This window comes from Aplysia californica, unplaced genomic scaffold (genome assembly GCF_000002075.1).
Source record: "Aplysia californica isolate F4 #8 unplaced genomic scaffold, AplCal3.0 scaffold00160, whole genome shotgun sequence".
NCBI classification, from domain to species: Eukaryota; Metazoa; Mollusca; class Gastropoda; order Aplysiida; family Aplysiidae; genus Aplysia; species Aplysia californica.
In genome coordinates this window covers 755,576-769,396 of record NW_004797430.1, presented here as the reverse complement: position 1 = coordinate 769,396, position 13,821 = coordinate 755,576, and the positions used below count along the sequence as shown (strand labels likewise).

General features: G+C 39.5%; 1 protein-coding gene across 1 annotated transcript in view; it reads left to right on the top strand.

Annotated features, from left to right (window-relative positions):
* Positions 1-384: 384 nt before the first annotated feature.
* LOC101857565 (neogenin) overlaps positions 385-13,821 on the top strand; it is a gene marked incomplete at its 5' end in the record, with an annotated part of 43,232 nt that continues 29,795 nt past the window's right edge. The window contains 7 exon segments of the mRNA XM_005097661.3: positions 385-500; positions 3,331-3,486; positions 3,956-4,246; positions 5,981-6,087; positions 10,318-10,492; positions 11,619-11,828; positions 13,217-13,315. Coding sequence (XP_005097718.2) covers positions 407-500; positions 3,331-3,486; positions 3,956-4,246; positions 5,981-6,087; positions 10,318-10,492; positions 11,619-11,828; positions 13,217-13,315 — 1,132 coding nt within the window.

Genomic DNA, 13,821 nt, shown 5'->3' with positions numbered 1-13,821 from the left:
CTTATTTCTGTTTTATGTAAATTTTTACAAGTTTTGTCTGGTTTTGGGTGTTTAGTAATTCATTGTGATAGAAGTCTTCTTATTTTTTACCAGCATTTTTACTCCAACATTCTAAAAAAAAATGTGATCCTAAGATTTTTCTTAATTTTTTTGGGATAATGCTCCCCCACCCACCACCCACCTTTTCACTTGATCAGTGACAACAACAGTAATGGTGATCAGGGTTCTTCCATAGGCGTGTGTATAGTTACAATATCATAATGTTATTTAAAAGGGAATCGCATCTTTCTGTTTATTAATATTACTGTAGTGCATGTTTTCTTCACTTTCTCCAATTCTCCTATGTGTTAAAATTTTTGACAGTATACTTTTTTTTCCTTGCAGAGTGGAACGGGGAGACAACAACATGAAACGTTTGAAGATTTGCGCTGTTCTTGTGATTCTTTTAGTGTTTGTAGCTCTCGGAGCTGAGGCAGGTAAAAAAAGAAGGAGACACAGGCGTAAGTATTGTGAGATTTGTTGCATTTTACATGTTTGCATCATGTCTTCATTTACTGAACAGTTTGGCTCTTCTAAGTTGGAGTGGAAAATGATTATGAAACAAGTAAAAGGACAGTGTGCAATTTTTTTAAAAATGTGTTGCGTTTTCATGTATTTTCAAATACAGTCAGACTTGATCTACTAATGGCCTCCTGTCCATGACAGTCACCTGTATTAATGATCACTTACATCTTCCCCCTTGCGTTATTTTCTTTAATATATTGACACTTTACTTTCCAGAACATCCACCTCTCTAAAATAACCACTTTTCTCCTTGACAACTGGTGGCCGCCATGGACGATATCGACTATATATATACAGTAGTCTCCACCAAAGATCCCACTGCTTACGATCCAGGTTTGCTTAAGATCCCCGTTTAAAAAATAAAACTTTTACAACTCAAAAGTCACCTCTAAGATCCTGTTCTGAAGGACTACATTCAGCTAAGATCTGGCATTTTAGATTGTAAAGTATGGAAGGAAAACCTATGCGGGTGCAGCTGATCAACCAAGCAGATAAAAGTTGCAATCATTGTACTGCTTGTTGCTTTATAGATCATCCGTCGACTCTTGTGAAATTTTGATGAGAAGGTACTATGTTTGCCCTAGATTGGGTTTCACCAAAGTGTGAACTCTTTGACACGTTTGTTTTCATCAACATCGCACTCGCATCTGCGCTCTCCACCTGAACTTAAATCACAAGCTGGGTGGGTAAGGCCTACAAGTCCACGTCAGACAGGATCACGTCGAACTGTGAACTCTTTGGTGCTTTTGCTTCCCTGACTATGGCAGCTGTTGTCTCTTCTCCCGAATTTGCCAGACTGACTGAAGTTTAATTGGTGCGGTCACAGCACAGTGGTGCGTTACGACAGAGGCAAGGGAACAGTCAGAGATGGAAAACTATACATTTTGGACCTGAAAAGTCAGGGGAGGAGCAATAAGGTAGGCGTAGATCTTGGGTCTCACGATTGGATTTATAAGTGAACATGGCATGCCTCATGCTATTGTGATTGGCCATGAAGGTTAACCAATCTTTGCTCGCCATAAGTCATAAATCCATCCCGGGGTCATCTCAGTTAATTTCAGAGTAAGAGAGAATCATTGTATCGATTGTGGGCCTGACCGTTAGTCACCATGGATTCTCCCCTTGGTACGTCAACCAAGATCCCGTTCACCTAAGATCGCGCATTCTCCTTGCTCCTGAGCACCTGGATCTTATGCGGAGACTACTGTTTATGAAACAATAGGAAAGATGATAAATGAATAAGTAGAGGACAACAATGTAAAGCTTTACCTTACAAGTTATGTTATTAACAAGATTAATATACTGTGTCACATTTTAAAGTATACACTGTGTTAAAATGAAAATAGGTCGTTTCACAATGAACCGATATTCTTTAAAATATCAGGAATACTAATTCATCGATTTTAAAAACTAAAAATGCAACAACCATACGGAAAGTTATTGTAATAGGTTTATTCCCGACTTACAAGAGTGTGGGGGTGGTCTGCAAAAGTAACGAGATCAGTAGCGTTGATGACGGCCTGACATCGTTGCGGCATGGAATCAATCAATCGCTGCACTGCCTGTTTAGGGATGTTATTCCACTCTTCATGCAATGCTCTCTCAAGTTGAGGAAGTATTTGAGGCTTGCGTTGTGTCCTTCGAATGCTGCGATCGAGCAAGTCCTATAGATGCTGAATGGGATTCAAATCAGATGTAGGAACTAGGGGGTTAGATGAGCTCTATGCGCTGGGGCATTGTCATTCTTAAAGGTTAGTCCCTGATTTTGAATGGCTGCAAGGACATGTGGCCAAAGAATTTCGTCAATGTATCGGTGTGCTGTCAAATTGCTACACCATCACACTTCCACCACCAAAAGCTCTAGCCTAACTTAGGAATACTCTCATTTACTCTCCGGAATATGCATTTTCTTCCTTCTTGTCATTCCAAAAGAAACCTGGATTTGTTGGAGAACATTTGGTTATTCCACACCTGGCAAGACCAACGTGAATGTCTTCTTGCCCCATGAAGCCTGTTTATGATGTTGTAGGGCGTCAATCTTATTCGGTGAGTTGGGCTCCTTGCTCGGAGTCCAAATTCTTTCAACCGTCTCTATTGGGTTGACAGCTCGCTTGTTGTTCAACTCATCTTTGGTTTGCCTTGCCGTTTTGAAACGATTCTGTAGATGCGACAGGCATATAAAATGACTCTCTCTTGGAGTAGTTTTTCTTCTCCCAAGTCGACAGGTTTTTGTGATCCTGTTGTTCTTTCAAGATCCATTGTTGCGTACACAGTTTGATTTGTTACATTAACATGTCTCGCAGTAATGGATACTGAGGCACCCCCGCGAATCATTCCAACAAGCTGATTTTGTACATTTTCTCTTAGACGTGGCATCATGAAATGTAGATTTGTTACAAAAATGACAAAGCTTTGATGTGTACTTCTTTTGTAAATAAATCCTTTCCTTGCCATAAATAATTCTCAAAAAACACAAAACATGTAACACGCACGCTGTAACAAAACCACTTGCGCGTTCAGAAATCTGAAAACGACTCACCAGCGACAGGTATATCACGTAGTCAGTGTGTAAATTTGAAAGTAATTGGTGGCATAGATTTGTTTTTATTGAGCTTTAAAATGTGTATACTTAAAAATGTGACCGATTATATTATTCAGTGATCAAGTATCTCTATTCAATTTGTATGTTACCTTGCGCAATGTCTGTGAACTTTTCTTAACTTGACTATAGTGTTTATGGAACCTCAACTTTTTTGTCCTCTTTAGGGTGCAAGTACAACAAATCGGGTAGCAAATGGAGTGCATGTGACACCACCCTCCATGTGAAGACAAAAATTGCCCATTTAAAGAGGGGCAAAAGCAGCTGTCCCAGCATGAGAACCTTCACCAAACCCTGCAATGTGGGATTGATTCTTTTCAATGGCAAGTCTAGTCATCTGTTTGTGGGAAAAGATATATCAGTGTGTGGCGATAAATATGAATTAATGTCTCTCCTCTGTATACAAACAAAATCATTAGGAAGATTCTGTTAAAACTCCCATTTTGTGAAAATGATTAATTGACTCCCTGTGTCTGTGAGGGTTCATATACCTCTCAGTCAGTAATAGCTTTTCACAATGTCATTAAACTGCTTGTGTAAAGTAGTTGTATTTTCTTTTTACTTAACATTAGTTGGGGTTTGTTTGTGTGTGTGGGGGGGGGGGGGGGGAGGGGGGGGGTTTGTAATTTAAAACTGTCTAACATTTGTGCTGGTTATTGGGAGCTGTAGATGTGATGTTATTTTAAGAATAGACAACTGATTTTGAAAATCTGAAATTTTTTTTTCTTCTCCAGTTTAAATTTAAAGGATTTTGATCCTCATCTTACTTCTGTCCTCAAATGCTTCTTGTAGGTTGTGAGTACCGACAAGTGTCCGACTGGTCTGAGTGTGACACAGAGATGAAGACCAAGACTCGCACTTTGGAACTGGTCAGCGGGGATACAAGACAGTGCGACAATAATCGAGTAGAAAGTCGAGAGTGCCTGGAGAATGCAGATTCTGATGACAGTCAAACCAACGAGGGGAGCAAACGGGAACGGAAAGGAAAGGGTGGCCGAAAAAAGAAAATGCGAAAAAGAAAGGAGAAACGGAGGCGGAAGAAGGCGAGAAGAAGACAGAAGATCAGACTCAAATCAACGTCAGGTGGGTTTTCTTTTTTTTCTGAAGTTCATTAATCATGACTGTAGTCTGATGATATCAGTGTGCCTTTTATTTTCACATGAAAAAAAAACAAAAAAAAACGAACAACCCTATGACAGACAACATTGCATTTGGTCACAGGCTGTAGTCTGATGATATGTGTTATGTTACGACTGACTTGAGTCTTGGAGTAGTAGATCTAGATGGTAGTTGATGTTGGTGGGGCCCCACCTGCTGGTCTTCTCTTATTCTTGGTTAGCCGATGTTACTCGTTTTGGCTTCAGTGAGTGAGTGACACTTAGATTACCCACGGCTTGCACGAAATCACATTAGGTCTCAGTCATGTGATATGTCTTTTAGGCCTATGTCACTATAACTATTATTAAGGTGTGTTCACGCTACATGTCCTTCTTTTCTTAAGGTGCTCTTACACCACAATATGTCTGCGCCTTTTTCTTTTTCAGTTATTAGACGTAAGGATTTTCCTTTGAGAAAAATTGCCCATTTAAAAAAAATCTTGTAACCAAATGACACATGGTCTTGCAATGTTATCTCTCCTGATTTTCTAATTTTTTCATTTCTCTTGTATAGTAAATGCCTTAAGTTTTGATGTAAAGAAATCTTTTTGCTCTACATGTATTCTCTAACTTTGTTATAATTCTTAGGCTTTATTTCAATAAGTATCTTAACGTGTCATAAAAATAACTGTTTCAGGCTTGACAACAACTATTGCCACATCTCGTGATTATGTATGGTTTACACCCTTAGTGCCGTGCAACATCTTATTGATTATTTAAATCATAGATGTTTATGAAAAAGTTGTACCTTGGACGAAACAAATATTTTATAAGTCAGGGTTGAACTGACATCCAATATTTGTATATACCCTACACTGCTTTTTATTAATGTTCGAGAGGGCAAGTTGGTGCTTAAATATTGAATTCAAGTTGTTTCATCTTTAGATGGTAAAATATGCCCTGAACACATTGAAGTAAGTACTGAACTTGGAAAATGAATTTAAAAGGGATGTGAGAGTAAGTGAGAAAGACTAATTTCCCAGTCTGTTTCACTTGTGAATAAAAAACTAGTTCTACTGATTTTTTTAGGGCTATGATTTAGAGCTAGGTATAAATGAGTCTGACAGTTTTGATAGTGACAGCAATGATGACTTGCTATTTCGGGTTTATTTTCTTACCCAAATCTACTTTTTATTACCTTTAAAATAATAGCAAAGGTGTATGTATGTTTGTGTAAAACTTGTTTGTGATTTTGTATAGAAAATATCACCCCTCAAAACCTGGGCCCTTTCAAATATTAGTTCCGGTGAACTGAAGAAAAAAATTATGATGAGAGAGAGTTAAAAATGGAATTAGATTTTCTTACCTATTGTTTCTCCTCTTGTCTACCTGTCAAAACTATACTAATTAAAACACACAAAATTCCATCCATTATTACTTAGTATTGTATTATATGATGTTTGTAATGCTCGCAACAATTTTCAATATTGTGCCTGAGGAAAGTGAGTAATTTGATTTGCATGATTAGTCTATCGAAATATCTCAGTTATTCCCTTTAACCACCAGGAAATCACCCAAAACTGTATTTTATCTGTACGGAAGAAACATTTTGTTGTCTCAGTAATGTCACCCTATAAGTGAAAGGAAGTAAGTGCAGAAAGATGCACTTTCCTTTGTACGGTCCAGTACTGAAATCGTGTGGTTTTTATTCTTTTCCTAGACTGTATCTATGAAGGGGGTGTGTGGAGTGAGTGCGATCCAAACACAGGGCTTCAGACTACAGTACAGAAGCTGAATGCAAACAGTGCTCCTTCTCAGTGTGAACAGGTATTTGTTTCTGTTTGAGTGTAAGGGCACATAAGTACATTCTGATAATGGGTATGCTGTATTCAATTTTGTTTGTTTTGGTAAATGCTTTACAACGCTTGCAACTGCATAAAAGTCATATGTGCGCATGGGACACATTAAACATTTTCAGTTTGGCAGGAATTAATATTGAATTTTGCTCTGGTGGCTGCCCAAGCCTACTCTTTTTAATTGTGGACCACCAAGGGATCTTTAACGTGGGCAACTTAAGATCAAGGCACGGCGCACCAGCAGTGGAATTTTAGTTGCCGCGGGGGTGTCCCGCCGGGCGCCTTATCACGTCGGGGTCACGGGGGGTCAGCTCCCTGTCGCCGCTCTGTCTGGGCCGACTTAATTTTTGGTACTTTTCAATATACAGTTTAAGGTGTATCCTTGTATTTATGGTAATTCTCATTTAGTACACCCAAAGCATGCATTTCTGCTCTTGAGACTCAAAAAAGAACGGACGTTGTAACTTGTCTGGTTATTTCGTTAGACGCGCTTGAGTCGGCAATGCTAAATTGTAATTTTTTGGGGACTAGCGTGAAAATCTGTCGAACTTTTGGAACATGAACAACATAGCATTGGTGCAGATACTCAGAAAAGATGGTATCTGCGCATATGATAGAAAGCTGTAATTTTGCAACTTTACCAATCGGGCACACAATTCGCTATGAAGTAATTCCTCCAAATACAACTTTATGTGTCTAATATAATCGTGAATGTTCGCATATTTTCTCGAAAGTTTATAAAAGTCACCATGAAGTTTCTCTATGAAAAGTACAAATCGATTTTAGTGCTAGAATACATCTTCAATGCAGATCTAATACACGAACAGCATCTGTTACACTCCAGAAATTCCTTACTTTTCTTAAAACGCTAAGTCTAGATTTTGTAAGTTGACTGAATAATAGGGATGACTTCTCGTAATTGGGTTATAAGAATAATTTCTAGCTTTCCAGGGACACTGAATCAGCACCAGACTTTTCCAGCTTTAATTTTCGTTTCTAAGACCATTTGCAATAACTGACAATGTGTTTGATTTCTTTGCATTCATAATTGTGTCAGCGCATATTTCCGACACAAAAACTAAGAATGAATGTGTTAGCTGTCATTATTTTTATTCCATACAAGAAGTTTATCTCTACCCATGTATTTACACGGTTTTGTGGGTTTTTTTATCACTTTGATTCTATATTATATCTTTTTAGTTGTATGCAGGCTGCCACAGACATAGCATGATTCATGAACAAACAATGAGTAACTTTCTCTTGTTTAATAGTAAAATAAGAGCCAACTCTGATCGTCTTTAGTTAAAAAATGCAGATGTGCATCTTTCTTCTCTTATAACTTGACTCTTTCTACTCGCGCAGATTTAAGATTTCTCACGGTGACATGATATTCGTAGTCAGTTAAACACAGATTTTGGAGAGATCTGTGGGGGCTCTCGTGGCCTAGAGGTTAAGGTGTTGGCCTCTCAATCTTAAAAAGGTCCCGGGTTCGAAAAATTTTCTTCTCTCAATTTGTCTCCTTTCACCTCATTTCTTGCTCTCTAGCAATGTTCTGTCGTCTGCTTTCGTCTCCTCTTTCTGTCCCCACCCCCTCACCTCCTTTGCCCCTTCCTCTGGGCTCCTGATTCTTTCTGCAGCCTTTCTACTGCTACTCCTTCGCTTCTTCTAACTGCTGTCTTTCAGCCACACCCCTGATCTTCTGGTAGGTAAGATCTACACCTAGCCTTCTCGGACAAGGGCGAAAAATCTCGGAGGGCCCGTGTGCAAGTTGCGCACGTTAAAGATCCCTTGGTGGTCTAAAATCGATAAGAGTAAGCTTCGGCCGCCACCTGGGCTAAATTCAAAATTTCCTACCAACTGAAAATATTAGGTGCGTCCCGGAGTCCCGTGCGCTCATATGACCTTATGCAGTTGCGAGCGCCGTAAAACACTTTACAAAAAAAAAAAAAAAAGAGATCTGTCGTGCCTTTTTTAAATTAACAATCTTTTATTCATAAGTTTGTAACTAAAATAGGACAAATTGGGTACTCTACAAACACTTGTCTAGAACAAACTAAGGCACAGAAATTAACCATTCTAACGCAGAATAAAGCTCAAGACATTGAGCTTTTAGTACATCCACGTAATGGTTTGCTATGTGGAATGGGGAAGAAGTTATATCGTTTTAAACATAGTCAAAAATTAGAACTTCCTAACCGACACCGGCAAAGTCGCTTCAGGGCTCATTACTGCTGAGTCACGCGAACTAAAAGTAACAGAATCGGGCGAAAAGTGACGACGTGAAGGGTGTGGCTGAAAGACAGCAGTTAGAAGGAGCCAAGCAGTAGCAGTAGAAAGGCTGCAGAAAGAGTCAGGAGCCCAGAGAAGGTGGAAAAGGGGGGTATACAATTTCAATTGACTTATATTGAGGGACAGTGATAATTATGAGCGTTTTGTTGGTGTCGCAAGCAATGCATTTTAGTCTGTTTGGTTACTTATTACACCGGAGACAAAAAACATTTTTGTCTTGTTGTTCCTCTCAGGTATCATGAAAAGCATGAAAATCACTTTTTATGTCCCCTAAAAAAAAATTTTGTGTGGATTTTACTGGAGAAAAAAATGATTAAAAGTACTCAAATCACAAGAAAGTCGAATCAACGAGCTTTAAGATGATACCGCTAATTCTGTATGCCCCAAAACTGACAGTTCCTGATTCCACTAAGTCACAACACAAATGAAGAGCACAAGGGGAAAGTGTGCATAGTCACAAACTGAAAACTGTGAGAGTATCAATGTTGAAAACTTGTTGACTCATTACTGTATATCTGTTCAACTGTTGGTTGATTATTGTTGTTTGATTTCCTATTCAACAAACAACAATAAACCACCAGTCAAACACATATGAAGTTAATAGTCCACAAGCTTTTATAATTGACATCTTCGCTATTACTTACTTTACTTTTCCGGCCCAGCAGTCATCTGGGTTCTAGCACTTCAGCCTGTTGATATGGCAAAGAATTTACAGGTTTTTATCAGCTGTGCTTTGTCGCTGTATAAAGTATTTCTGATATCTGGGGAGGCAGGTAGATAGGTGCTACGCAGGTCGTTAAGTGCTGGGCCGGTAAAGAGATGGTGTGACACTGTTTCACCCTGGCAGTCACACCATAGGCAGTCAGGTGGGGTGATCCTTGCGGATCCTATTTAGGTAGGAATTCAGTGTGATGTGCTTTGTTCGCATTGAAAGATATTGACTTGTTCTCTTCTGCTGGGGGAATTTAGTGCATCTTTTGAGTTGGGAGCGGTCATGTGTGCAAATACAGCTCTTCCAGTTTTGCCCAATGCCCATCCATTCAGCCACTGTTCCCTGGTGTTGCATTTGATGATGTTCTTGACTGTCTGTTGTGATACTGGGTTTTAAGGTTGTTTTTGTGATGCTCTTTTCTTGGCAAGAGTGTCTCTTCTGTCATTTCCTGGGATGTTGCTGTGGCCAGGTATCCATTGTAAAGTCAGGTCGATGGCATAGGTCTGCATGAAGGTGTTAATTTTTTAGCCATAGAGAGGCAAGCTGGGCTTTCAAAATTCATGTTTTCCAAGGCTTGGAGTACTAATTTTCCATCTGTGAAGATTACAGTTTCCTTGATTTTGTCTGGGTATATAATGAAAATGTTGGTCTGGTGGAGGATTACTGCTTCAATGGCGATGGCCTCAGCCTCATAATTTGTACAAGAAGTACCACAGGCATCAAATAGTTCTTCACACATCTTGTCAGGATGTTCTATTCTTACTCCAGAGCCCGCTTTAATAAATAGTTCCCTTGAAGGCTGGCCCGTCAATGTAAATATGGATTGAATCACTAGGGTAGGAGTCAATTGTTTTGAGAGCTATGATCTTCACTATTTTCAGTTTGTGACTATGACCGTTTTTCCTGTGGGCTCTTCAAATTTTTTAGTGTGTCAATATGGTTCTCTTTACTTGAACATGCTGTTGTGTAGCACCAGGCACAGGTTTGTTGGAAGGGTCAGAATTAGATAATAATTCATTTTGTGAACTTTGAATGTGTGTTGTTGTTTTTTTTGCAAGCAGTTTGAAGGCTCCACTATATATAAGGTCACCTTCCCTTCTTTCTTTCTGTTATGTCTGTCTGTCTATCTGGCTCCCCCCCCCCCCCCCCCCATTTTCTTGTCGTGATGCTTCTCTGTACTCAAACAAGTGTCTTTCTTAGACTGTGGCCATCAACCGTCGTTGTGACTCCAGCTCGACACTGATCATGGTTCAGAACGCGGTCAGCGAGCAGAGACGACATGATGGGGAGAATGCCACAAGGGCAAAGATTCCAAAGAGGAAGAAGATTGGCAAGAAAGACAAGAAAAGAAATAAGAAGAAAAAGGACCACAGAGGTATTCTCTCACAATGATTGTATCGTCTCTGTTGCAACAAAAAATAGTAACTGCAGATTTTTGTGGTCACTTTTTTCTTGTGACAGCAGCAAATCCAAAAGGATTATTTGCTATTCTACTGGTGGTTTTCTTGGGAAAGAGTTTACTCTTACTTTTAGCGATATACAGTTCTCACAAATTCTGTCAAGTCTTTTTAATGGCTCTTTAGCTATTCTTCTGTTTAATAAATTACTGATGTGCAGTGCTCATGGAAAGAAACTACAGTTTTACAGTATTTATATCTGAAAGGAAGTTTCTCTTGACAAAGGCTTGTCTGTGTTCTCGGTCATAACGTATTTGTACTCTCCTGTGATGCACTGTCAATGGAAGCTTTTACAAACAAATCTTGGTGGGCGCTCTTAGTAATGCTCTTTGAGCTTAAGTATTTTCTCCTAGCTCAAGGCTTTGTTGCAGTCACTTATTCAAAGATTGTTATCTCTCGATGGTTCTTGCTTTTCTCAGTGAATAACATTTTCAGGCTTCTTTTCTGTCATGGCTACGTTTAGGCATGATATATCCGAATGTGATATAACCCTTTTGGGAGAAGTGACGAAACTTATCTAGGGTTGGTAGTGGCGGCAGGTTCAAAGCTCCCAGCTTTCCGGCTCATGTATGGTATAAACTGTTTCAAAGGGTGGATGAGGGGAGGGGGGAGAGGGAATGAAGGGGAAGATTGGGGCCTTAGAGTTTACAATCAATCTCTCTGTTGACCTTGACAAAAGCCTCTTTAAAATTAAATACTCTTGACTGTAATGGTGTGCCTTTTAACCCTTCCATGACCTATGGTTTTTCCACCTTTTGCTGCTCCCAATTTTTGCTAGCCAGGTCGCTCAAAGCTATTGTAGAACTGTTATAAAATCACGTATGATGTTCGAAGTAAGGTCCACATGATTGCCATAATCGGCTGATATTAGGACGTACACTGGACGGGGGGACAGCATCTTGGCACACAATGTTGGACGTACGATATTCAGGAGCTGTCAGGAAAGGGGTTAATCCTGTTGTAATTATTTTCCCCTGAATTTCATCGACTGCACAAGAAACTTCAACAAATATTCTGAACTTGTGCATGTATTTTGGTTGACAGAGATTTCTGAGAAGCCTCCTCGACCAGCAGAGATCCATGTTGTGCCATACACGACGTTTGTGATGGTCACATGGACCCCACCTCAGCCAGATCCTTTTGGTAACGAAGTTCCCGTCACAGGATACCAGATAGGCTATGGCAGGGGCTTTCCTGATGTGGATGCTGTGGAAGTCAATGCCTCTGAATTCTCGTACAAAATAGAAAATCTTGGTACGTTAAAGATTTCTCTTTTATTCAATTTGACATCATTAACTACAGTAACTTTTTCAAATTAAATGTATGTGTACAAAGGTGGGGAAGTGCAGGCTCTTTTTACGATGTTGCATGACTACTATTTGTCTTCACTTTGCAATTCAGTAAGCCTTCCTGATGAAGTTTTTCTTTTTCTTATCCCTCTCTCTGATGTTTGCTGGTTTGGATTTTATTTCATGTCAGTAATTGCCACATATGTGGTTTTCATAATTTTCTGTTTTTCTTGTGTACAGATTTCTTAACAAACTATATGATTATATCGCATATTGCAAACTTATGTATTATGTTCATGTGAGGAAATTATTTTATAGATTGTATTTGTCTGTCTGCTGAGATATTGTATCCCAGTCACAGTCAGCTTTTGTTGGCCCTAGGAGGAAGGGTCAAACCCTATCCGTATGTCATGTTTTACGATCGTATCCGTACGACATGGGGAACTGTGTGCCACCACTTTCCAAAGAGGAAATTACTCATCATTCCAATCCGTACGCTTTGCATAGCAGTCTGTCCGTCAAAATGATTTTTGTGTCTATGGAGTGTAGAATATGTACAATTGAACAGTCAATCAAATGTTTATAGTAAATTTAGTAGGAGAAACTATCATCTCCATGATAAAAGAGGTTAATTTTTTTTCACCAGTTTCTCAAGGTAAAAGATCAATACATCTAGTTAGGCAGCCTTCTTTGTTTTTATCATATTACTTGACTTTTTCGGGGCTGAAATCAAAACTTGGTCAAAATAAATGGGTATTGATAAGTAAAGGGAGAAATTTTGCTTTACTATTTCATGATAAGCTAGGGGACGTGGCTTCATTCTTTATTTTCACTGCATCTGTGCTGTAGTAGTTAGGCCCTTTTGCTGTTACCCCATGGACGATAGGACCTCAACTATTGTGGGAGGGGGGGGGGGGGGGGGTTTGTTCTATTGAGTTTTTCTGTATGTCTGCAGGGATGCTGTATCTAGTTCAGCCTTGATTTGTTATGACGCAGCCTTTGATGCAGCCTTTTTCCAAAATGATCTAGATTGCATTGATTTAGGTTGGGGGGGGGGGTCATAAAATTTTGGCAATAAATCAATCTCTATTTTATCTGCATATTCAGTTACAAAAATTCCCCCTGCTTCATTCTGTTATTTATTTGGAACAACTAGTCTTTGTTTTAGCTCATGTGACTGGTAAATCAGTCAGACCAGACCATCAATGATTTATTTATAGAGGCACCAGCCATCTATGTCCAGGTGCTGTTTTAGCCAAGAGTTTTGGTAAATCAGTTCGGAGCAAATGCTTACATTTTGAAAATGTTTCTGCAAGTAATCGTGCATACTTTGTTCTGGTCTTGTCAATGCAGAGCCAGGACGAGAGTATGTCATCAGTGTACGGGCTCAAAACCATATGGGCGCTGGTCAAGCCTTGTACGAAACTGTGATCACTCGTATCCCAGATGGAGGTGTGTTTAATTTAATATATATACTTTTTTCCACCTTGTTTGTATTGAAGTACCACTTGACACGATTTTACCCGTCAATTTAATTAATTTAAAGGTTGCCTCTTTTTCATTTTTATGATCAATGTCTGATGGACAAAGTAAGTATTGTCTGATAAGTATATTACATCTAAAAAAAAAAGGTTGCAGAGAGATCAAATTACTCATGAAACTGTTTCATTCATATATCTTTTTTCTTTCTCCTTTCCTTTCCATTTTATTTCCTCTCTTCACCTCTCTTTTCCCCTCTCTTTCCCCTCCCTGTCCGTCTTCCTTTTCCTTTCCCTTTCCTTTTTCCCTTCCTCTCCCCATTTCTCCTCCCCCTTCCCTCTTCTCCTCTCTTTCCCCCTCTCTCACCCCTCCCTCTCCATCTCCCATTTCGTCTTCCCATACTTTTCCCCTTCCTCTCCCTTTCTTCTCCCCCCCCCCCCTCACACACTAGCTCTCTCTATGCCCCTTACCTTGCGCCC